General features: G+C 46.0%; 1 protein-coding gene and 1 long non-coding RNA gene across 2 annotated transcripts; both read right to left on the reverse strand.

The window, feature by feature from the left end:
• Positions 1 to 653: 653 nt before the first annotated feature.
• Positions 654 to 1,591, reverse strand: LOC116984542. Its single transcript, XR_004415058.1, has 2 exons — positions 1,490 to 1,591; positions 654 to 1,422 (listed from the first exon to the last, which is right to left on the reverse strand). It is a non-coding gene; the product is annotated as an uncharacterized LOC116984542 (long non-coding RNA).
• Positions 1,592 to 3,389: 1,798 nt separating this feature from the next.
• Positions 3,390 to 23,845, reverse strand: LOC116984543 (apoptosis regulator BAX-like). Its single transcript, XM_033038709.1, has 6 exons — positions 23,605 to 23,845; positions 16,309 to 16,357; positions 13,847 to 14,008; positions 9,551 to 9,686; positions 5,774 to 5,875; positions 3,390 to 3,967 (listed from the first exon to the last, which is right to left on the reverse strand). Exons 1-6 carry the CDS (start codon positions 23,657 to 23,659, stop codon positions 3,866 to 3,868), a joined length of 606 nt encoding a protein of 201 aa, XP_032894600.1. The 5' UTR covers positions 23,660 to 23,845; the 3' UTR covers positions 3,390 to 3,865.

Below are 23,845 nucleotides of genomic sequence, written 5' to 3' on the forward strand. Positions count from 1 at the left end.
ATGACTGAAGACTGGGTTTGTTCAGTAATTAACGAGACAGTGGAGTTTGTATATGGAGGACTCCTCAACCATCGAGCAGAGCAAGGGTTGAACTGTGTGCGTCCGGACACTACTCACGTTTGCCAACTTGTTGTTGCTTCTCTGCTAAACAAAGGCCGGGTGTGATAATTGGAGATAGACACAAAAGGCTGGAGTAACTCGGCGGGGCAGGCAGCATCTCTGGAGAGAAGGAATAGGCGACGTTTCGGGTTGAGACCCTTCTTCGGACTGAGAGTCAGGGGAGAGAGGGGAACTAGAGGTGTGTGGACAAGGTACAAAGTGCAAAAGAACGAAAGGTTGGAGAGGAACAAATCAGGGCCAGCAAGGATGACCAAGGAAAGGTGGAGCCCACAATGGTCCATTGTTGGCTGTGGAAGAGGTGATAATGAGGCGATCCAAACAGTGAAACTAAGCAGGATGACAGTGATACTAGTAGGATGACTGGGACGGGGGAGGGACGGAGAGAGAGAAAGAGCAAATGCAAGGGTTACTTAAAATTAGAGAAATCAATAGCAATCAATGGAAGATTGCTCCAATTGTCAGCTAGAGGCTAAACATTAAAATAAAAGACAGTGGGAGAGAAGCAGGAGAATAATTATACACAGACCCAATGATAGTTTGCATTGAATGCAACTATTTATTAAGAATCTGCTACATTCATACAATAATATGGCACACTGGATAGTATGGAGATCGGCAAATACAAATAACAGATTCTGGTGTAAAAATCGCTACAATCAATGCATTCACGATTCCCAATGTCGCTTCTCTGCAGAACGTACAGCCAAATGCCACCAAGTAAAAAGTGAATTAAAAAACTCTCCCAACTCTGACTGCATCCAATTCAAAGTCACCAAACACAACACACACAAACATATTCCCCATTCACAGATCCTTACTATATCTATAGCAACGTGGTTGGCTTAACTCCACTTTTCAGTTGTGTGCAACAATCCAGCGTACTCAGGTAGTTTTGGCGCGCACGGTGGCGCAGCGGTAGAGTTTCTGCCTCACAGCGCCAGAGACCCGGGTTCGATCCCGACTACGGGTGCTGTCTGTGCGGAGTCTGTACGTTCTCCCTGTGACCGCGCGTTTTTTCTACGGATGCTCCAGTTTCCTCCCACATTCCAAAGACGTACATGTTTATGGGTTCATTGCCCTCGCTAAATTGTCCCTAATGTGTCGGATAATGTTTTAGTGTAAAGGGTGATTGCTGATCGACTCGGGCTCGATGGGCAGAAGGGCCTGTTTCAGCGCTGAATCTCTAAAGTCTAAAGTCAAAGAAAGAATGCACAGAAGTGATGGTAGTTAAGTTAGTTATGATTCTGTTCTTGAGATGGCAGAAAGGTTATTTTGTCTTTGGGAGGGAGATGTGGGATTCATCTGAATTGCATGAGGTCTGAAATGATGCACAGCACAAAATGGTGGAATCTGCGGGTCAGGCAGCAACTCTGGAGAAAAGGAATAGGTGATATTTCAGGTCGGAACCCTTCTTTGGACTGAAAGATAGAGGTGGGGGTGGTGGGGGGGGGTTGGGAGGCGAGAGAAGGCCAGAACGAATCAGGGCCGGTAACAGATGACCTCAGGAAGAATGGAGCCCATCATGATCCATTGTTGACTGGGGAGGATGTGCTAACGAGAGGGATACAAGGATGCGACCAGTGGAAACTATGGAGAGGACGGATAGATGACGTTTACGGTCAGGACCCTTCTACAGTCTCTTCTTCTGACCCGAGACATCGCCTGTCCATTCCCTCTACAGATGCTGCCTGACCACCCTGAGTTACTCCAGCACTCTGTGCTTTGCACAAGGTCCCAGCACCTGCAGTTCCATGTGTCACTAACATTAACTACAGAATATGCAGAAGTGATCCTAAATAGCACAAACAATTGGATGTTACAGATAGTGATCATTTACGCCGTTGAAAGTTTAGAACGGGGGGGGGATAAAATGGGATAATCTACAGGCAAAAACGTGCTGGAAATTGGAAATAAAAAGAGAAAATGCAGGGGCTATTTAGCATGTTAACAAGAACCATTTAAGATTTTTCCCTTTCCTGTACCGCAGAACAGTGACGCAGCTGAGAGAGTTGCTGCCTCACAGCGCCTGAGACCCGGGTTCAATCTTGACTAGGAATAGGAGTAGAATTAGGCCATTCAGCCCATCAAGTCTACTCCACCATTCACTCATGGCTGATCTACCTCTCCGTCCTAACCCCATTCTCCTGCCTTCTCCCCAGAACCCCCGACACCCGTACGAATCAAGAAGCTATCTATCTCTGCCTTAAATAAATCCACTGACTTGGCCTCGACAGCCTTCTGTGGCAAAGAATTCCATAGATTCACCACCCTTTTTGTGTGGAGTTTGCACGTTCTCTCCTGATTTCTCCGGGTGCTCTGGTTTCCTCCCACACTCCAAAGACGCGCAGGTTTGTAGGTTCATTGTCTCGTGTAAGTTGCTGGTAGTGCGTAGGGAGTGGATGCGAAGCTGGAATAACATAGAACTAGTGTACGGGTGATCGCTGGGTGGCGCGGACTTGGTGAGACGACGGGCCTGTTTTCAGGCTGTATCTCTTAAACTAAAGTGCTCACTGACCTCTGGATGTCACCAGTAAATACTGCCTTTTTACTTTTTGGCATAAAATTGGGACTAGAATACTCAGGAGTGATGGATAGAAGCAGCAAACAATGAGCAGTAGAAATCCCCAACACTTCTGAAGAGTTGAACTATAATTGTCAAAGCCAGTGGATAAACTCACTGTTGATTTTAGATTTAGTTCAACCTAGATCTAATTTAAGGTGGAAAATAGGCTTTGGAATCTAAATAGCGTCCAAAATAATCAATACAAGGGAAGGCCACAAGAGAAGGTGCAGCTCTCAGTCCAGGTAAAGGTTTTTTTTTCTTAAAGTACAGGCCCACCACTGATTTTCTGGCACCCTTGGTTCCAGAGCCTTGCCGGATTCTCCGTTTTGCCCGACCAACGGAGGTCAGGATCTCAGAGAGGAGTCCAGCGGTACCGGAACCGTCCGCCAGGGGGCCGAGATAGCGGTCCGCAAAGTCGGCTGTGGGAACAGATCTGCCGGCTCCGGCCGGACCGGAGTTCCAGAGCCCCGGCCGCACGGGGCAAATTCAACCCGCCGATCGGCCGCGGAAGTCCCAATGAGGTCAAGATCGGTCGCCTCACCCGGCCTGAGAGCCACATTTTCGGGGGGATTATCCGGGGTAGGGGGGGGTAATTTGGAGGTAATTTACGGTTTTCACAGGTAGTCTCATTTTTGTTCTACCATTTTTATGATGATGCCCATTATACAGACAGTATAAAAACCTGCAGTTTAAGTGAAAGTTTAAAAAAAAAGCAGATTCTGCAAATAATTCTGTAAACACTCAGGTAATCCCACATCTCCATGTATCCTTCCACAGATGAAGGCTGGCCAGCTGATTATTTCCAGCATTTTCTGTTTTTTTTGTTTTGTTTTACACTTACAAGTTTTAAGAAGAGTCTCACGCTAGTATCCCCTGAAGATTTTGTTTTAAAATATCAGCAAAATATAAACACCTTGGAACAAATGATTCAGGCAGACATGTTTTTTTTGAAAGAAAAAAAACTGATTCTAAAAAGGCTGCAATAAAAAAAAAAGTTAAATCAAGTAACAAGGATATATGTAAATGCCTCCAAATTTCATCAAGCTCATTACTAGCAATTATTTCAAGTATAACACATCTGTACAGAGATGCCCCTTCAGGCGCAAGGGGACTGGAGATGAAACCATTGAAGGCTGGGGGTCATGTTTCCAAAAAGACAAAATCGAAAAAGGAACGTTGAAGTTAGGTCAGCTTTAAATAGGCCAGAATGCCAGTAATCACGCCGGCAGAGAAGATAACAAAGGTCGGCCACGTTGAACTCCCCAAGTATGAGAAAATCGTCTCCTAATTAAAAGAAGAAAAAAAGAAAATTGGTGAATCAATTCATCCCAGCTGTTATCCAGCAACCGAAGCATCCTACCCAAACGGGTTTAGTTAATTTTAGAGATACAGCGCGGAAACAGGCCCTTCGCCCAACCGAGTCCACGATCCCCGCACACTAACACTATCCTCCACACATGCTAGGGACAATTTACAATTATACCAAGTCAATTAACCTACAAACCCGCATTCTTTTGGAGTGTGGGAGGAAACTGGGGCACCTGGAGACAACCCACGCGGGTCACGGGGAGAACGTACAAACTCTGTACAGACAACACCTGTAGTCGGGATCGAGTCTGGGTCTCTGGCGCTGTGAGGCATTAACTCTACCGCTGCGCCACCGTGCGAGCAGTCCTAAGCTACTATCTACCTCATTGGAGACCCTCGGACTATCTTTGATCAGACTTTGCCTTGCACTAAACGTTATTCCCTTTATCATGTATCTATACACTGTAAATAGATCAATTGTAATCATGTATTATCTTTCTGCTGACTGGTTGGCACGCAACAAGCGTTTTTCACTGTACCTCGGTACAATGAAAATTAAATTAATCCGTTTTTTTTTAGGAAACTTTTGTTTCCACTGGTAGTTTCATGATTGTTCACAGGTGTTTGAAGAAGTTTATTATACAGACAGCACAACCCGAGTTCGATCCTGACTACGGGTGCTGTCTGTACGGAGTTTGTACGTTCTCCCCATGACCTGCGTGGGTTCTCTCCAGTTGCTCTGGTTTCCTCCCACATTCCAAAGAAAGACATACAGGTTTGTAGGTTAATTGGCTTCAGTAAAGATTGTAAACATAGAAACATAGAAAATAGGTGCAGTCGTAGGCCATTCGGCCCTTCGAGCCATATGATCATGGCTGATCATCCAAAATCAGTACCCCGTTCCTGCTTTCTCCCCATATCCCTTCATTCCGTTAGCCCTAAGAGCTAAATCTAACTCTCTCTTGAATATATCTGAATACATTGTAAATTGTCCTAGTGCGTGTAGGGTACGGTTAGTGTGCAGGGATCGCTGGTCGGCACGGACTCGGTGGGCCGAAGGGCCTGTTTCCAAGCTGTGACTCGAAACTAAATTAATCCAAATAATGGTCTCTGTCTTGCTCGATTTTGCCAGCCGTTTAAACTCCAGCCCACAACCCCACACACATACAAACCTGGTGCAGACCCCTGTGTAGTCAATAGTCCCCAGCCTCCTGACCCATGTGCTGAAACTAATTTGGTCTCATTTATATCAGCAAGACCAAGCGTAAACTCGGCGACCATTTCACCAAACACTTGCAGCGGCATGGCGGCACAGCGGTAGAGTCGCTGCATGACAGCGCCAGAGACCCGGGTTCAATCCCGACTACGGGTGCTGTCTGTGCGGAGTTTGTACGTTCTCCCCGTGACCTGTGTGGGTTTTCGCCGGGTGCTCTGGTTTCCTGCCACACTCCAAAGACGTGCAGGTTTGCAGGTTAATTGGCTTCGGTAAAATTGTAAACTGGCGTGCTGGATAGTGTTGGTGTGGTCGCTGGTTGGCACGGACTAGGTGGGCACCTGTTTCCGCACTGTATCTCTAAACTAAACCTGCGCTTGGTCGGCTAAAGCCTTACAGATCTCCCAGACACTAACCATTTTAACTCCCCTTCCTATTCCCATACTGATCTTTCTGTCCTGGGCCTACTCCATTGTCAGAGCTGGGCCACATGCAACCTGGAGGAAAAGCACTTCATATTCCCCTGGGCACCTTATAATCCAACAGAAGCCGCCAATGCATTAACTTACCCATCCACCTTGCTGCTCAATCCATGGGATAACACGGGCTTGAATCAGGTCCAAGGACCAATTTATTATTGGTTGGATCAATGATCTCACACTTTTTAGGGCCTGCAAAAGAGGGGAAAGGTCACCAAATACAACATCATCTGTTCATCCTTCAATTTATCTATCTGTTTCAGATTTTTTATTCTGTTCCTCTCTGTTGATGTTGGATAGGATACAGCTCAGTAGCTACAACCAACAGGTGTCAGGGGTTATGGGGAGAAGGCAGGAGAACAGGGAGATGCAGCGAGACCTGGGTGTCATGGTACACCAGTCATTGAAAGTAGGCATGCAGGTGCAGCAGGGAGTGAAGAAAGCGAATGGTATGTTAGCATTCATAGCAAAAGGATTTGAGTATAAGAGCAGGGAGGTTCTACTGCAGTTGTACAGGGTCTTGGTGAGACCACACCTGGAGTATTGCGTATAGTTTTGGTCTCCAAATCTGAGGAAAGACACTCTTGCCATAGAGGGAGTACAGAGAAGGTTCACCAGACTGATTCCTGGGATGTCAGTACTTTCATATGAAGAAAGACTGGATAGACTCGGCTTGTACTCGCTAGAATTTAGAAGATTGAGGGGGGATCTTATAGAAACTTACAAAATTCTTAAGGGGTTGGACAGGCTAGATGCAGGAAGATTGTTCCCGATGTTGGGGAAGTCCAGAACAAGGGGTCACAGTTTAAGGATAAGGGGGAAATCTTTTAGGACCGAGATGAGGAAAACATTTTTCACACAGAGAGTGGTGAATCTCTGGAATTCTCTGCCACAGAAGGTAGTTGAGGCCAGTTCATTGGCCATATTTAAGAGGGAGTTAGATGTGGCCCTTGTGGCTAAAGGTATCAGGGGGTATGGAGAGAAGGCAGATACAGGATACTGAGTTGGATGATCAGCCATGATCATATTGAATGGCGGTGCAGGCTCGAAGGGGCGAATGGCCTACTCCTGCACCTATTTTCTATGTTTCTATGTTTCTAACGGGGTTAAGAGGAAAAGATAGATCAGCCATGGTTGAATGCCAGAGTAGACTTGATGGGCCGAATGGCCTAATTCTGCTCCTACACTTATGAACTCTCTCATGCTATGCCGCATGTGCAACACAGTTATTGGATGTTATTATTTTGACCTAAGGGGGTCATGACACCCAGACCGAATCTCCCAATTGAGGGCGGCACGGTGGCGCAGCGGTAGAGTCGCTGCCTTACAGCGCCGGAGACCCGGATTTGATCCTGACTACGGGTGCTTGTCTGTAGGGAGTTTGTACGTTCTCCCCGTGACCTGCGTGGGTTTTTCTCCGGGTGCTCCGGTTTCCTCCCTCACTCCAAAGGCATACAGGTTTGTAGGTTAATTGGCTTTGGTAAAGATAGTAAATTGTCCCTAGTGTGCACAGGATAGTGTTAGTGTGCGGGGATCGCTGTTCGGCGCAGGCTCGGTTGGTCAAAGGGCCCGTTTCCCTACTGTAGCTCTAAACTAAACTAAACTGATTGTTGGTAGGATGCTTCGGTTGCTGGATAACAGCTGGGAAGAAACTGGCCCCGTGCTCAATGCTCACAATTGATTCACCAATTTATTTTTTTCCTCTTTTAATTAGGAGACAATCTTTTCATACTTGGGGAATCAACGTGGCCGACCCTTGTTATCTTCACCTAGTGTGTGTAGGATAGTGGGGTGATCGGGGTCAAGGGGGCGAAGGTCCTATTTGCGCGCTGTGCGTCTATAAAGTCTAAAGTAAAGTGTAAATGTGATGTAAAGGTGAAGTTTACTATTGAATGTAGACAAAATTGTTGGAGAAACTCAGCGGGTGAGGCAGCATCTATGGAGCGAAGGAATCGGCGACATTTCGGGTTGAGACCCTTCGTCAGACTATTGGCGATTACTATTGAGTAGGACCAGTGGGAGACCGAGTGGGAGAATCCACGATAAAGGCTGACTGGTTTGCGGTAACGGGCCGCATGCTGTTGTATCCACCTGACCCGAGTATATCCAGGGGTGGCACTGAACAGGTTAAAGAATTGCTGAGTTAAGTGGAAGTTTACATAAGTTCTGATTATTCTGATTATTAATAACCCATTATCTGTTATTTGCACTTTATCAGTTTATTTATTCATGTGTGTATATATTTATATTATGGTATATGGACACACTGATCTGTTTTGTAGTCAATGCCTACTATGTTCTGTGTGCTGAAGCAAAGCAAGAATGTCATTGTCTTATCAGGGACACATGACAATAAACTCACTTGAACTTGAACTTGAAGTGACAGATAATGTAAGTCGGTGAGTGCCTGCAATGATTATAATTTAATAACATCTTTTGATACAGTGCCGCCTTTGATACAGTGGACCATGGTATCTTAGTATCTCGGTTACAGCACCTAGTGGGCATTTGTGGCAGTGCCCTGGAATGGTTCAGGTCTTATCTGGCAGACAGAACTATGTGTGTAAGCCTTGCTGGTTTTGAATCCTCCTCCGCTCCTCTGTCATATGGGGTTCCACAGGACTCAATTTTAGGGCCCCTGCTTTTCTCACTGTATTTACTTCCTCTGGGTTCCATTCTTAGAAAGCATGGCATCTCTTTTCATTGTTATGCTGATGATAGCCAACTATATATGCCGCTGAGGAAGGAAGATGCCTTTTCTGTCAAATCACTTCTGTTATGTCTTGATGACATTAAATCCTGGATGGCCCTAAACTTTCTAGGATTTAATGAAAAGAAGACAGAGGTGATAGTGTTTGGTCCCAATGGCTGCCGTGAACCTCCCCCTGTTGACTTGGGTCCCCTGGCACGGTATGTGAAGCCAACAGTTTTAAACTTGGGTTTTAAGATGGACAGTGATTTTAAATTAGATCATCAAATAGGCGCGGTAGTAAAGTCCAGCTTCTTTCATTTAAGGCAGCTGGCAAAGGTGAAGCCCATTCTTGAGCGGCAGCATTTTGAAACAGTAATCCATGCCTTCATCACGTCTAGGCTGGATTACTGTAACGCACTCTATTTTGGAGTTGCTCGATCTTCCCTGGCTCGTCTCCAGTTGGTTCAGAATGCTGCTGCTCGCCTTTTAACTGGAACTCGAAAGAGGGAGCACATAACGCTAATTCTGGCCTCCCTCCACTGGCTCCCGGTGTACTTTCGAGTTCATTTTAAGATTCTTTTATTTGTTTTTAAATCTTTAAATGGTCTCGCCCCGCCTTACCTCTCTGAGCTGCTTCATCCCTACGCTCCTGCCCGGTGCCTCAGGTCAGCTGATCAGCTGCTCCTGGAGGTACCGAGGTCTAAGCGGAAGCTCAGAGGGGATAGAGCCTTCTCTGTTGCTGCTCCGACATTATGGAACACTCTGCCGTTGCACATCAGACAGGCCGCCTCACTGTCCATCTTTAAAACCAGTCTTAAAACCCTTTTCTATTCCTTGGCTTTTGACCCTGCATGAGACTTTGCTCCTGTTTTAGTGTTTTTAATGTTTTTTATTGTTTTTACTCTCTTTTTTAATGTGTTTATTGTCTTGTAATAATTTTTTGTTCATGATTAGTCATGTACAGCCTTTGTTGCAACAGTGGTTGTTTTTAAAGTGCTCTATAAATAAAGTTATTATTATTATTAACATATTTTCTAAACTTAATAACAAAATAAATCTAACTTAAAAACTGATGTATGCCGATCTTGCGTGCAACGTTCCCTGGTGTAAAGCAATGTGAATTTTTCAAGGGCCACAGAGAATGGGAATTAATTTTGGAAAACATTTCAACTTACCTTCAAGACAAGTTTGCCAGCAAAGTAGAGGAAGGTGACAATTCGTCCCCAGTTCAAGCCTTCTGAAGCCAACATCCTCTCGGCCACTTTGTGCAATACCTCACGGATGTCATCAACGGAGATTACATCGATTACTCTGTGAGCAGAGACACATTGAAGAGAACTTAAATTGTAGGTAGAACCTCGCATTTCTTAATGGGATTGCTAAATAAAAGCAATAAACACGGTGAAATTAGTTTAGTTTAGTTTAGTTTAGAGATATGGCGCGGAAACAGAGCCTTCGACCCACCGAGTCCGCGCCGACCAGCGATCCCCGCACACTAGCACTCTCCTACACACACTGGTGATAATTTACAACCACAGCCAATTAACCTACAAACTTGTACGCCTTTGGAGTGTGGGAGGAAACCGGAGCACCCGGAGAAAACCCACGCGGTCACAGGGAGAAGGTACAAACTCCATACAGGCAGCACCAGTGGTCAGGATCAAACCTGGGTCTCAGGTGCTGTGAGGCAGCAGCTGGACTGCTGTGCCCCCGTGCCACCCTGTGTTTCTGTGCAAGCCTGACTCTAAGAGCATCTGCATGAGCAGATGATCTCCATGGCAGAGAAGCTTACAAGCTAGAAAATTATAGTACAAATAGGTTCTCGAAGATCAATGGGTCGAAGGGCCTCTATCTGTGCCTCGTGACTTTACTTAGCCTGTGTCATAACGTCTTAAGTGATAGGAGCAGAATGAGGCCATTCAGCCCATCAAGTCTACTCCGCCATTCAATCATAGCTGATCTATCTCTCCCCCAACCCCATTCTCCTGCCTTCTCCCCATAACGCAGACACCCGTGTGGCATGAGAGACTAAGGGCCCATTCTGATTCTTGGTCTGGTGAGACCACACCTGGAGTATTGTGTGCAGTTTTGGTCTCCTAACTTGAGGAAGAACATTTTTGCTATTGAGGGAGTGCAGCGTAGGTTCACCAGGTTAATTCCCGGGATGGCGGGACTGTCATAAGATGAAACAATGGATCGACTGGGCTTTTATTCACTGGAATTTAGAACGATGAGGGGGGATCTTACAGAAACATATAAAATTCTTAAAGGTTTGGACTAGCTAGATGCAGGAAAAATGTTTCCGATGTTGGGTGAGTCCAGAACCAGGGGCCACAGTTTAAGAATAAGGGGCAGCCCATTTAGGACTGAGTTAAGGAAAAACTTTTTCACCCAGAGAGTGGTGAATCTGAGGAATTCGCTGCCACAGAAGGCAGTGGAGGCCAATTCACTGGATGTTTTCAAGAGAGTTAGATATAGCTCTTAGGGCTAATGGAATGAAGGGATATGGGGAGGAAGCAGGAACGGGGTACAGATTTTGGATGATCTGCCGTGATCATATTGAATGGTGGTGCTGGCTCAAAGGGCAGAACGGCACCTATTTTCTATGTTTACTAATTAATAATTGGTTCCATTTTTATTTCCCCTTCAAAGTCAATCAACATGTAGAAACAAAGAATGGCAGATGCTGGTTTATAGCAAAGATAGAGACAAACTGTTGGAGTAACTCAGCGGGACAGGCAGCATCTCTGGAGAAAAAGGATGGTTGACGTTTCGGGTCAGGACTGAAGTCGATCTACACGTCGAAGGAAGGTGACGGCTGGAGGCCCCGCAGCAGCCTGGAGCTCGCCTGGATCGGGCACCGCTCATAGCAACTAGAGCGCGGACTCGACTTGGAAAATGGCGCCAAAACATGGCGTTTCTCGCATGCGGCCGAGTGGACTATTTCTTACACATTGCTAATCGGGGATGTGCTTAGGTATGGCAATAATCTACTGGGCCCTTTGTAGGAAAGTAATTTCACTGTGTCTTTCACACGTGTGACAATAAACACAGCATTGAACCAGGGATATCGCTGTTCCCCACCCCTCACAAGGAAGTTTTAAGAACATTATTGAATCTTTTCCCGTGTCTACCTCGTAAGCGCTTACCACGGCTGAGCTTGGAATACCGGGCGTATTTTGGGAGTCCAGTGCAAATGATGTGCCCAGTGTCAATGGAGCTGACAATGTGGAATTAGGGACTCAATGGTGGGCTTGTTAGCCTGGGGCTGTTGTTTCTGTCAGTGGATTTGGAGGATTTTGCAGAGACAGCAGGGTGTTACTGCTGCAGTGCTTCAATGTGGTGTGTGTGTGTGTGTGTGTGTGTGTGTGTGTGTGTGTGTGTGTGTGTGTGTGTGTGTGTGTGTGTGTGTATATATATATATGTGTGTGTGTGTGTGTGTGTGTGTGTGTGTATATATATATATGTGTGTGTGTGTGTGTGTATATATATATGTGTGTGTATGTGTGTGTGTGTGTGTGTATGTGTGTGTGTGTATGTGTGTGTGTGTGTGTGTGTATATATATATGTGTGTGTGTGTGTGTGTGTGTGTGTGTGTGTGTGTGTGTGTGTGTGTGTGTGTGTGTGCGTGTGTAAGAGAGATAATTTATATAACATCTGATATCTAATTTAAAACATTTTCACTTATTTACAACTTTCAACCAATTATATCATTCAAATCAACTCACATAATATTATCAGACAACATTTGATACAGAACTTTAAAACAAAATATGAAGGGAGCTGATTAAAGCTTTAATTAAAGAGTTTAATATGATTTGGCCTCCACCATGGTCTATGGCCATGTGTGTACCATAACACCTATTTTAGAGTCATCTGTAAACTTGCTAATCATGCTTTGTACATTCTTATCCGAACCGTTGACATATTGTAGGTGTCAAACAACAATGGGCCCGGCACTGATCCCTGAAGCATACCATTTGTCCAATATCTCCAGTCAAGACAGGTCCTACAGGTGTCAGAGGTTACGGGGAGAGGCAAGTGTAAGATATCACGGCTTCAGCATGTAGATAGAAACAAGCACAGGTTTTCAGTACACGCGGCTGCCAGTGTGGGACTACTATGTTTCACAAACGTACACTGCATATACTCACACTTATTCACGAGACTGATAATGTATTGAATAGACAATAGACAATAGGTGCAGGAGTAGGCCATTCGGCCCTTCAAGCCAGCACTACCATTCAATGTGATCATGACTGATCATCCACAATCAGTACCCCGTTCCTGCCATATCCTCTGACTCCGCTATCTTTAAGAGCCCTATCTAGCTCTCTCTTGAAAGTATCTAAAGAACCGGCCTCCACCACCCTCTGAGGCAGAGAATTCCACACTCACAACTCTGTGTGGAAAAAGTGTTACCTCATCTCCGTTCTAAATGGCTTAGCCCTTATTCTTAAGTTGTGGCCCCTGGTTCTGGACTCCCCCAACATCGTGAACATGTTTCCTGCCTCTAGCGTGGCCAAACCCTTAATAATCTTATATGTTTCAATAAGATTCCTTCTCATCCTTCTAAATTACAGAGCCCATAACAAGCCCAGCCGCTCAATTCTCTCAGCATATGACAGTCCCGCCATCCCGGGAATTATTAACCTTGTGAACCTATGCTGCACTCCCTCAATTTGCTTTTTAAAATGTTAAACAAAACTGCATATTGCAAAACTGTCCTGCACTGTATTTAAAGGTTGAGTTCACAAACTCTGTCCGATCCTCGTCGCCATTGTAAGATATCACGGCTTCAGCATGTAGATAGAAACAAGGACAGGTTTTCAGTACCCGCTGTTGCCAGTGTGGGTCTTCAATGTTTCACAAAGGTACACTGCGCATACTCACACATATTCACCAGACACCATAAGATATTGAATGTATCACATGACAGATAAATCGTACCATTCACACCCCAGCGGTGTGAACATTGACCTCCAATTTCAGGTAGTCCTTGCTTTCTCCCTCCTTCCCCTCCCCAGCTCTCCCACAGCATATTGTCTCTGCCTATTCCTTTCTTCTTCCCCCCCCCCCCCCCCCCCCCCCCACACCCGTCTGAAGAAGGGTCTTGACCCGAGACGTTACCTATTCCTTCGCTCCATAGATGCTGCCTCACCTGCTGAGTTTCTCCAGCATTCTTGTCTACCTTCGATTTTTCCAGCATCTGCAGTTCTTTCTTAAACACCATTCTGGTACACAGTCCTTAAAGTTACAGTTCCCATTATATACACCACAGCAAGAGAATGGGGTTAGGAGGGTGAGATAGATCAGCTATGATTGAATGGAGGAGCAGACTTGATGGGCCGAATGGCCTAATTCTACTCCTATCACTTATGATCTAATGAAGTCTACATGTTTTTTAATTTAAATCAGTCACCACACAGAGATAAAGAAAATGCACAAGTAGATACTGCTCAGTTACGTACTGTTGAAGTTCAGCATTTCGGTTCAATTCATCCCCAATTTTCTTCAAACTTTTGCATATATCCTTAATGTCAGGCTCATTAATCTCACTCGAGGCTCCACCAAGATCCTCTGGGCTCAGTTCAACTTCCGGGTTCTCCTCCTGGATAGTATCCAGAACAAATCTGCACAAAAATGTAGAAAGGAAGAAAGCAAGTTTTAGTTTTAGAGTTACAGCAGGGAAACAGACCCTTCGGCCCATCGACCGAGTCAGCGCCAACCAGCGATCTAGTGTATTGATCCAAGGGTGTAAACGTTTGGTGAAGGAAGGAACTGCAGATATTGGTTTACACTAGTAAATGGAATCGACCCACAGTACACTAGTTCTATCCAACACACTGCGGGCAATTTGCAGAAACCAATTAACCTCCGAAACCGCACGCCTTTGGAGTGTGGGAGGCAACCGGAGTACCTGGAGAAAACCCACTCGGTCATGGGGAGAACGTGCAAACCCCGCAGAGACAGCACCCGTAGTCAGGATCCGGGTCTATGGCGCTGTAAGGCAACAAGATGTGGATGCTGCCCCACACTTTCCAATCTCCAATATCATTCCGCAAAAGGACACAAAGTGCTGGAGTAACTCAGCAGGTTAGGCAGCAACTCTGGAGAATATGGAAAAGTGATCTTCAGGGTCAAGACATTTCTCCCATGTTATTCCAACAGCTATTCTAGGAACAATGGGACATCTTAGCTTGCTGCAAGATACATTGTTGTAATATTTTGTGTTTTTATCATGATGGTTCTGACATTCGAGGAGCAGGTTCACTTCAGAAGTACTTCACACTCTGATCAGGACCACGGTGCTAGCTATTATTTTCTCTGACATCTTCCTCATTGTGACAGTGGCTTCCTTACAGCAAGTCACTACAACTACAAAACATTAATAAACGCTACAACTTGCAAATAAGCTCTGAACCACATGGACCTGGGGGTTGCACTATTATTGAAGGTCGACGCCAAACGCTGGAGTAACTCAGCGGGACAGGCAGTATTTCTGGAGAGAAGGAATGGGTGATGTTTCGGGTCGAGACCCTTCTTTGTGTCTATCTTCGGTTTAAACCAGTTTCTGCAGTTCCTTGTTCATGAAAGAACTGCTGATGCTGGGTTAAATCGAAGGTGGACACAAAATGACAAAACCACTAGTCTTACTGTCTCCAACTACATTCTATCTTTGTCCCGCCCCCCCTTCCCTGACATCGGTCTGTGGAAGGGTCTCGACCCGAAACGTCGCCCATTCCTTCTCTCCAGTGATGCAGCCTGACCAGCTGAGTTACTCCAGCATTTTGTGTCTACCTCTGCAGTTCCTATATATATGTGTGTGTGTGTGTGTGTGTGTGTGTGTGTGTGTGTGTGTGTGTGTGTGTGTGTGTGTGTGTGTGTGTGTGTGTGTGTGTGTGTGTGTGTGTATTATAGAAACATAGAAAATAGGTGCAGGAGTAGGCCATTCGGCCCTTCGAGCCTGCACCGCCATCCAATATGATCATGGCTGATCATCCAACTCAGTATCCTGTACCTGCATTCTCTCCATACCCCCTGATCCCTTTAGCCACAAGGGCCACATCTAACTCCCTCTTAAATATAGCCAATGAACTGGCCTCAACTACCTTCTGTGGCAGAGAATTCCAGAGATTCACCACTCTCTGTGTGAAAAATATTTTCCTCATCTCGGTCCTAAAATTTTTTATTATATTGTTTAGATATTCTATTGTGCTGCTGCAAGTAAGAATTTCATTGTTCTATCTGGGACATATGACAATAAAACATTCTTGACTCTAGATATACCAGCACATGGTTATGCTAAGACCTAAAACAGCCTTTGCTTCTCATATTATGAACTTTCACAGATAAAAAAGTTTAAAAAATAATGTTTATGTGACTAGATCAATAGTGCTTTATCTGACTATTGATTACGGACCATTATATTAGTCACCATAAACATCAATAAAATAATGGTGCGACCTATTTGATGGTTAATGCTATGAAGTGATTTATAGATCCGTGATAATTACTGTTTATGCTGCATTTTAATTTTCCAATAGAATGCAGAGAGCAGTAATGCGATTCCAGTAAATTTTCTTTATTAACTGATTACAAAGATTTACACCAAACTTTTTTATTTAGAGATACAGCGCCGAAACAGGCCCTTCGGCCCACCGAGTCTACGCCGACCAGCGATCCCCGCACACCAACACTATCACACACACAATTTACATTAAACCTGTACGTCTTTGGAGTGTGGGAGGAAACCGAAGATCTCAGAGAAAACCCACGCAGGGCACGGGGAGAACGTACAAACTCCGTACAGACAGCGCCCGTAGTCAGGATCGAACCCGGGTCTCCGGCGTTGCAAGGCAGCAACTTTACCTCTGCACCACCGTGCCGCCCCAGATACAAATTGAATTGTAAAATAAAGCAAGCTACAAACCTTCGCACGATTGCTCCTGATTGTCTGGTTAAAGTTTCACTCGTCGAGGCTGAAAATAAACACACGCAAGAACACTACAGTTAGATGACAAGGTTTATGTCAAGTTGGCGACATGCAGTGTACTGCCCTGCCGACTACAGATTCAGAAGATTCAACAATTGTTAAAGGCATTCAATGGGAGAGAGACGGAGAGGGAGAAGAAGGAATGAAGTAAAAGGGATGAGAGGAAGAATTGATAATTGAGCAGTAATTAATGAGAATTTAGAAAAGTATAGAACAACGACATAGCAGTCGTGCTTCTGCCTCACGGCACCAGAGACCCGGGTTCGATCCCGACTGAGGGTGGTTGTCTGTATGGAAACATAAAATATAGACAATAGGAGCAGGAATAGGCCATTCGGCCCTTCGAGCCAGCACCACCACTCAATATGATCATGGCTGACCATCCAAAATCAGTACCCCGTTCCTGTTTTTTCCCCCATACCCCTTGATTCCGTTAGCCCTAAGAGCTAAATCTTGAAACCGCCCAGTGAATTGGCCTCCACTGCCTTCTGTGGCAGAGAATTCCACAGATTCACAACTGAAAAAGGTCCTAAATGGCCTACCCCTTATTCTTAAACTTTTTTCTTGTATCTAGCCTGTCCAATCCCTTAAGAATTATATATGTTTCTATAAGATCCCCTCACATCCTTCTATATTTGAGTGATTACAAGCCCAGTCGACCCATTCTTTCATCAAATGTCAGTCCCGCCATCCCGGGAATTAACCTGGTGAACCTGCGTTGCACTCCCTCAATAGCAAGAAGGAGTTCTCCCTGTGACCACGTGGGTTTCCCCCAGGTGCTCTGGTTCCCTCCCATACTTCAAACACAAAGGGGTTTGTAGCTTAATTGGCTTCAGTATAGACTCAAAATTGTCCCTAGAGTCAGTGTAGGATAATGTCAAGAGCACAGTGATCGCTGGTCGGCGCAGACTCAGCGGGTCAAAGGGCCCGTTTCCGCGCTCTATGTTTAAACTAAACTGAAGCGAAAGAGATGAGAGGGAGAATGTGCAAGTTCACCAGTGATTGATGAGAATTTAGAACAGTACAGAACAAGAACAGGCCCTTCAGCCCACAATGCCTGTGCTAACATGATACCAGAATTAACCAATCCCATCTGCCTGCACGTGATCCACATCCCACCATTCCCTGCATATCATCATCGCTGAAAACATTAGCGACGCAGTGGTGCTGGTTTCCGACGGGAACGGTCACGGACGCACCGCACATCTCTGTCCTCCAGTTCCTGCCGACTTCCGCTGCTGGAAGTATTGGATTTTGGTGTGTGTGTGCTTTATCATCGTTCCTTACAATGCTGTGTACGACAGTGAGCACAACATCTACTGAAGTGTTGGCTCGCTAGAAGCTCGTCTGCCCATTGACAGGTCTTGTTTTTGGTCCGGCTGGGGGTCCACAGCCCCCTCCTCACCTGGCAAACCAGGTGGGGGAGATGTTTTAGTCGCCGACTATCCGACCATGGAGCGGGTAGCACGGGATTACATGGTACCCGTGGCGGGGGGAACTCACCCCAACCTGACCTGAAATCCTGCATATCCAGGTATCTCTATAACAGCCCCTTAAATGCCACTGTCGTATTTGCCTCCACCACCAACCTTGGCAGTGCATTCTAGGCATCCATCTATGTAAAACAAACATGCTCCACACATCTCCCTTAAACTTCGCCCCGCTCATCTTAAACCTACGCCCTTGAGTCTTTGACATTTCCATCCTGGGAAAAAAAGGTTCTGAATGTCTACCCTTTCTCTACCTCTCATGACTTTATATAATTTTGTCGAGTCTGCCATGGACCTCCGCCGCTCCAGAGACAATCTAGGTTTGTCCAACCTCTCCCTGTAGCTGGTAACCGCCTAATTCAGGCAGCATCCTGGTACACAAAAAAGCTGGAGAAACTCAGCGGATGCAGCAGCATCTATGGAGCGATGGAAATAGGCAACGTTTCGGGCCGAAACCCTTCTTCAGCATTCTGGTAAGCCTCTTCTGCACATTAGCGTTGTAATGAGGGGTATGGAGACCAGGTATTAAGAGAGGAAAAAATGGGAATCTGGGTTGAGGAGACAGAGGGAGGGGAAATTTAGATTTCAGTTTTGTTTGAGAGATACGTGGCAGAAACGGGCCCTTCGGCCCAGCGATCCCCAGACAGCAGCACTATCCTACACACTGGGGACAATTTTACAACTCTACCGAAACTGGAGCACCCGGAAAAACCCACACGGTCACAGGGAGAACGTACAGACTCTGTACGGACCGCACCCGCAGTCAGGATCAAACCTGGGTTAATGGCACTATGAGGCAGCAACTCTACCGCTGCGCCACCGTGCCATTTAAGAAATGGAAGAGGCCAAGGGAGTAGAGAGAAAGCCAAGGCTTTTGATGACAGGACGCCCAAGGTTTTTCATCCAAGTTTGCGGATGACACAAAGCTGGGGGGCAGTGTTAGCTGTGAGGAGGATGCTAGGAGGCTGCAAGGTGACTTGGATAGGCTGGGTGAGTGGGCAAATGCATGGCAGATGCAGTATAATGTGGATAAATGTGAGGTTATCCACTTTGGTGGCAAAAAGAAGAAAGTAGACTATTATCTAAATGGTGGCCGATTAGGAAAAGGGGGAGATGCAACTAGACCTGGGTGTCATGGTACACCAGTCATTGAAAGTAGGCATGCAGGTGCAGCAGGCAGTGAAGAAAGCGAATGGTGTGTTAGCATTCATAGCAAAAGGATTTGAGTATAGGAGCAAGGAGGTTCTACTGCAGTTGTACAGGGTCTTGGTGAGACCACACCTGGAGTATTGCGTACAGTTTTTGGTCTCCAAATCTGAGGATAGACATTCTTGCCATAGAGGGAGTACAGAGAAGGTTCACCAGACTGATTCCTGGGATGTCAGGACTTTCATATGAAGAAAGACTGGATAGACTCGGCTTGTACTCGTTAGAATTTAGAAGATTGAGGGGGGATCTTATAGAAACTTACAAAATTCTTATGGGGTTGGACAGGCTAGATGCAGGAAGATTGTTCCCAATGTTGGGGAAGACCAGAACAAGGGGTCACAGTTTAAGGATAAGGGGGAAATCTTTTAGGACCGAGATGAGAAAAACATTTTTCACACAGAGAGTGGTGAATCTCTGGAATTTTCTGCCACAGAAGGTAGTTGAGGCCAGTTCATTGGCTATATTTAAGAGGGAGTTAGATGTGGACCTTGTGGCTAAAGGGATCAGGGGGTATGGAGAGAAGGCAGGTACAGGATACTGAGTTGGATGATCAGCCATGATCATATTGAATGGTGGTGCAGGCTCGAAGGGCCGAATGGCCTACTCCTGCACCTATTTTCTATGTTTCTATGTTTAAGGCACAGTAACGTCAACAGCAATTGTAGGCAGCATAGCCAGACGTTATTTGAACAGAGGCCCTGTGAGCAGATGACGGACAATTAAGTCATAGAGCGTGGTCAAAATTCCAGGAATATTTCCAATCAGCGTCAACAAATCAATATTAGCCACCTGGGTCGGGCTCCACCCAGTGCAACCTGGTAAACATTGCTCCATCATAGGTATATCTCCCTCCTTATAATAATTTATAATTTCTTTATTTATATAGCACATTTTTAGTCAACTTGCATTGACCCCAAAGTGCTTCACATAATTACATCCACACACACAGGCAAAGGTGGGTGAAGTGTCTTGCCCAAGGACACACACAGGCAAAGATGGGTGAAGTGTCTTGCCCAAGGACACAACGACAGTATGCACTCCAAGCGGGATTCGAACCAGCTACCTTCCGGTTGCCAGCCGAACACTTAGCCCATTGTGCCATCTGTCGTTCCTTGGGCAGGGAGAGACCAGACCTGTACCTACCCAATCTCCCGGTTGCAATAGACAATAGGTGCAGGAGTAGGCATTCGGCCCTTCGAGCCAGCACTGCCATTCAATGTGATCATCCCCAATCAGTACCCCGTTCCTGCCTTCTCCCCATATCCCCTGACTCCGCTATCTTTAAGAGCCCTATCCAGCTCTCTCTTGAAAGTGTCCAGAGAACCGGCCTCCACCGCCCTCTGAGGCAGAGAATTCCACAGACAAAATGTTTTGCCATACATTTTAACTCCCCTTCCCGTTACCACATTGACCTTTCTGTCTCGGGCCTCCTCCATTGCCAGAGTGGACTTAAAATGCCTTCACGATGGGCAAGCAAGCCACAGAGATCAAGGTCATTGGGAATAGACATTCTCCTCCATTGTCACACAAATTGGTGGAACAGCACCTCATATTTCGCCTGGGCAGCATTCCTGTATTCGCTCTCCTCCCCTCCCCCCCTCCCCTCTCTCCCCCTTCCCCCACCCTGGTCGTCCTGCCAGTTCCACTGGTCGCATCCTTGTATCCCTCTTGTTATCACACCTTCCCCAGCCAACAATGGACCATTGTGGGCTCCACCTTTCCTGAGGTCATTTGTTGCCGGTTTTGATTTGTTCTGGCCTTTTCTCACCTCCAGTTTATACCCCCCCCCCCCCCCCCCCCCCCCCCCCCCTCATCTCAGTCCTAAAAGATTTCCCCCTTATCCTTGAACTGTGACCCCTTGTTCTGGACTTCCCCAACATCGGGAACAATCTTCCTGCATCTAGCCTGTCCAACCCCTTAAGAATTTTGTACGTTTCTATAAGATACCCCCTCAATCTTCTAAATTCTAGCGAGTACAAGCCGAGTCTATCCAGTCTTTCGTCATATGAAAGTCCTGACATCCCAGGAATCAGTCTGGTGAACCTTCTCTGTACTCCTTCTATGGCAACAATGTCTATCCTCAGATTATGAGACCAAAAACTGTATGAAATTGTCCCTAGTGTGTGTGTGTAGAATAGTTTTAGTGTGTAGGGATTGCTAGTTGGCACGCACTCAGTGGGCCGAATGGCCTGTTTCTGAGCTGTATCTCGAAACTAAAGTAAAGGGTCTCGACCCAAAACATCACCCATTCCTTTTATCCAACGCCGCTGCCTGTCCCGCTGAGTTACTTCAGTATTTTGTGTCTATCTTCACAATAATCAGGGTGCAGTCTCAGACAGGCCTTTTATTAGTGCAATGAGATAGCAATGGAAAGAGTAAAGGTGGTGGTTGTTGTCTCTGAGCATGAAACACTGGAATAAAGCTCCTCGGCCCACAGCCTAAGTGCTACCCAGGACTGACTATATTTGCACAGTCACTGGTAATTCAGTTTCACTTCATTGACAAGGTGTACTTTCATCTGATCACTTTCTCCCCCCACAACTATCCCCACCCCTTCCATAGCTGGGCGGACTTCTTATTCTGCCTTACCCTTTGATCAGATTATCATCGTCTTCTTCTTGCGAATGAAACGTAAATAAACCAAAGGAATAGTTAGATCTGAAGCCGGGTGTTGGGCAGCCAGGTTGCAGCCTATCTCTGCGTCAATGTCTGCCAGGCCCTGAGCTCCATTTGGTGGGTGGTAGAGCGGGCACCCAGAGATGACATGGTTGGCTGTCTGTTGCTCTGCTCCGCATTCACAGGCTGGGCTCTGATGGAGCCCCCATCTCCACATTCCGGCATTGAAACGCCCAACTCCAGTACCAAGTCTGTGGAGCTTCACCCATGCTCCTCTGGGGAGGTCAAATCCTGAACAGCTCTCATCTGGTGAAGAGATGTAGCTGTTTAATGGAGATGAGGTTGCCTTCAACTCCTGTGTCTACTTGGTGGCTATTCAGTGTACTATCATAAGACATAGGAGGAGAATTCGGCCCTGTGACTCTGCTCCACCCGTCTCCCCTCTCCCATCGGGCAAAAGGTACAGAAACGTGAAAGCACACACCTCCAGATTCATGGACAGTTTCTTCCCCGCTGTTGTCAGGCAACTGAACCATCCTACCACAGCTAGTGAGCAGTCCTGAGCTACAATCTCTCATTGGAGACCCTCGGACAATCATTGATCGGATATTACTTTGCAATAATTATTATTCATATTATAAGGAAGTTTTATATGTGCTCTGATTCTGTGAAGTGTTCCCTGTTCAGAACCTACATCACACCGTTATATACTGCTCAATTGTGGTCTAATTATAAGAAAAAGATTATGCAGAGGCTTAAGGTTGCATACAATGATGCAATAAGGTTGCTACTTCGTGTCCCTAGGTGGCATAGTGCCAGTCAATTGTTTGTGTCCACTAGAGTGCCAACCTGTGAGGCACTCTTAAGACAGCTGATGTTTAGTTTTATGTGTCGCCTGGACAAATCAGAGAACCATATAATTGAAGCCCTAGTCAGCCCTCTGAAAAGCTGCTATAGATTCACTTCTAGGCTAAGATGGCATTGGTGCAATAGCTTATATATATTTTAGGCTAATATGCAATTTTTTAATGTATCTTTGTAATTCTTTGTACTGTTTGATGTGTTATTTGGACCTGTGTCTGAAATAAAGCTTTAATAATTAACCCCTTTATCATATATCTGTACACTGTGGACGGCTTGATTGTAATCATGTATTGTCTTTCCGCTGACTGGTTAGCACATAACAAAAACTTTTCACTGTACTGAGGTACACGTGACAATAAACTAAACTCAACTCCTCTGATCCGCTGAGTTACTCCAGCACTTTGTGTTTTACACAGGATTCCAGCACCTGCAGTTCCTTGGTGTTTCTGGTCATCTCTGGCAGAGCCGACTTTTGTTGTCTATTCCTAATTACCTCTTGATCTCTGTGGCTTGCATATTGTACGGGCATTTTAAGAGAACCTCTTTATCTGATCTGTTGTCACATATAACCTAGACTTGGTCAGCATAGAATATGGAACAATGTCACAGCTGAATACGGTGGCGCAGCGGTAGAGTTGCCTTCACTGGCTTTGAAATCAATTCCAAATGTATCTAGATGTTGAAATTTACTTGATTGGGAAGCCCAGAGATGCAGTATACTCTGCAATCTGATATAGAACCCACAGAAGGCTGTGGAGGCCAAGACAATTGATATTTTTAAGGCAGAGATAGATTCGATTAGTAAGGGTGTCAGGGGTAATGGGGAGAATGTGGTTAGGAGGGAAAGGTAACCAGCCACGATTGAATGGTGGAGTAGACTTTCTGCTCCAACTTCTGAACAACTCTCGTGAAGGGAGTTCTGGTTAATACACAAAAGGTTCAACTCTCAAGACACAGGCAGAATGGGCCGCCCGGGTCAATGCCATGTAGAAGGCTGGGTGGGGGAACAGCTCAGGCTAGTTCTCCTGCTGCCGAGGACACTTGCTCTACTCACCGGCGCCCTGTGCTCTCTGCTGGCCGCTCGCACTCGCCCCATTGAAGCTGGCCATCACCCGAGCGCTGCTCCACACGCACACACACACACAAGGAAGCGTCGCCGATAACTTAACTAAACCAAACAAACAAGGAAAACCCTTCCCGTCTTCCGCCTGTGCCGGTGAAACAGTGAGATCACTCCTCGCGTCACGGCGCCGAAGGGGAATTTTGATCCCTGGTCATACTTCAAACTTTTTTTT

The sequence above is a fragment of the Amblyraja radiata genome, chromosome 20 (genome assembly GCF_010909765.2).
Source record: "Amblyraja radiata isolate CabotCenter1 chromosome 20, sAmbRad1.1.pri, whole genome shotgun sequence".
Taxonomy (NCBI): domain Eukaryota; kingdom Metazoa; phylum Chordata; class Chondrichthyes; order Rajiformes; family Rajidae; genus Amblyraja; species Amblyraja radiata.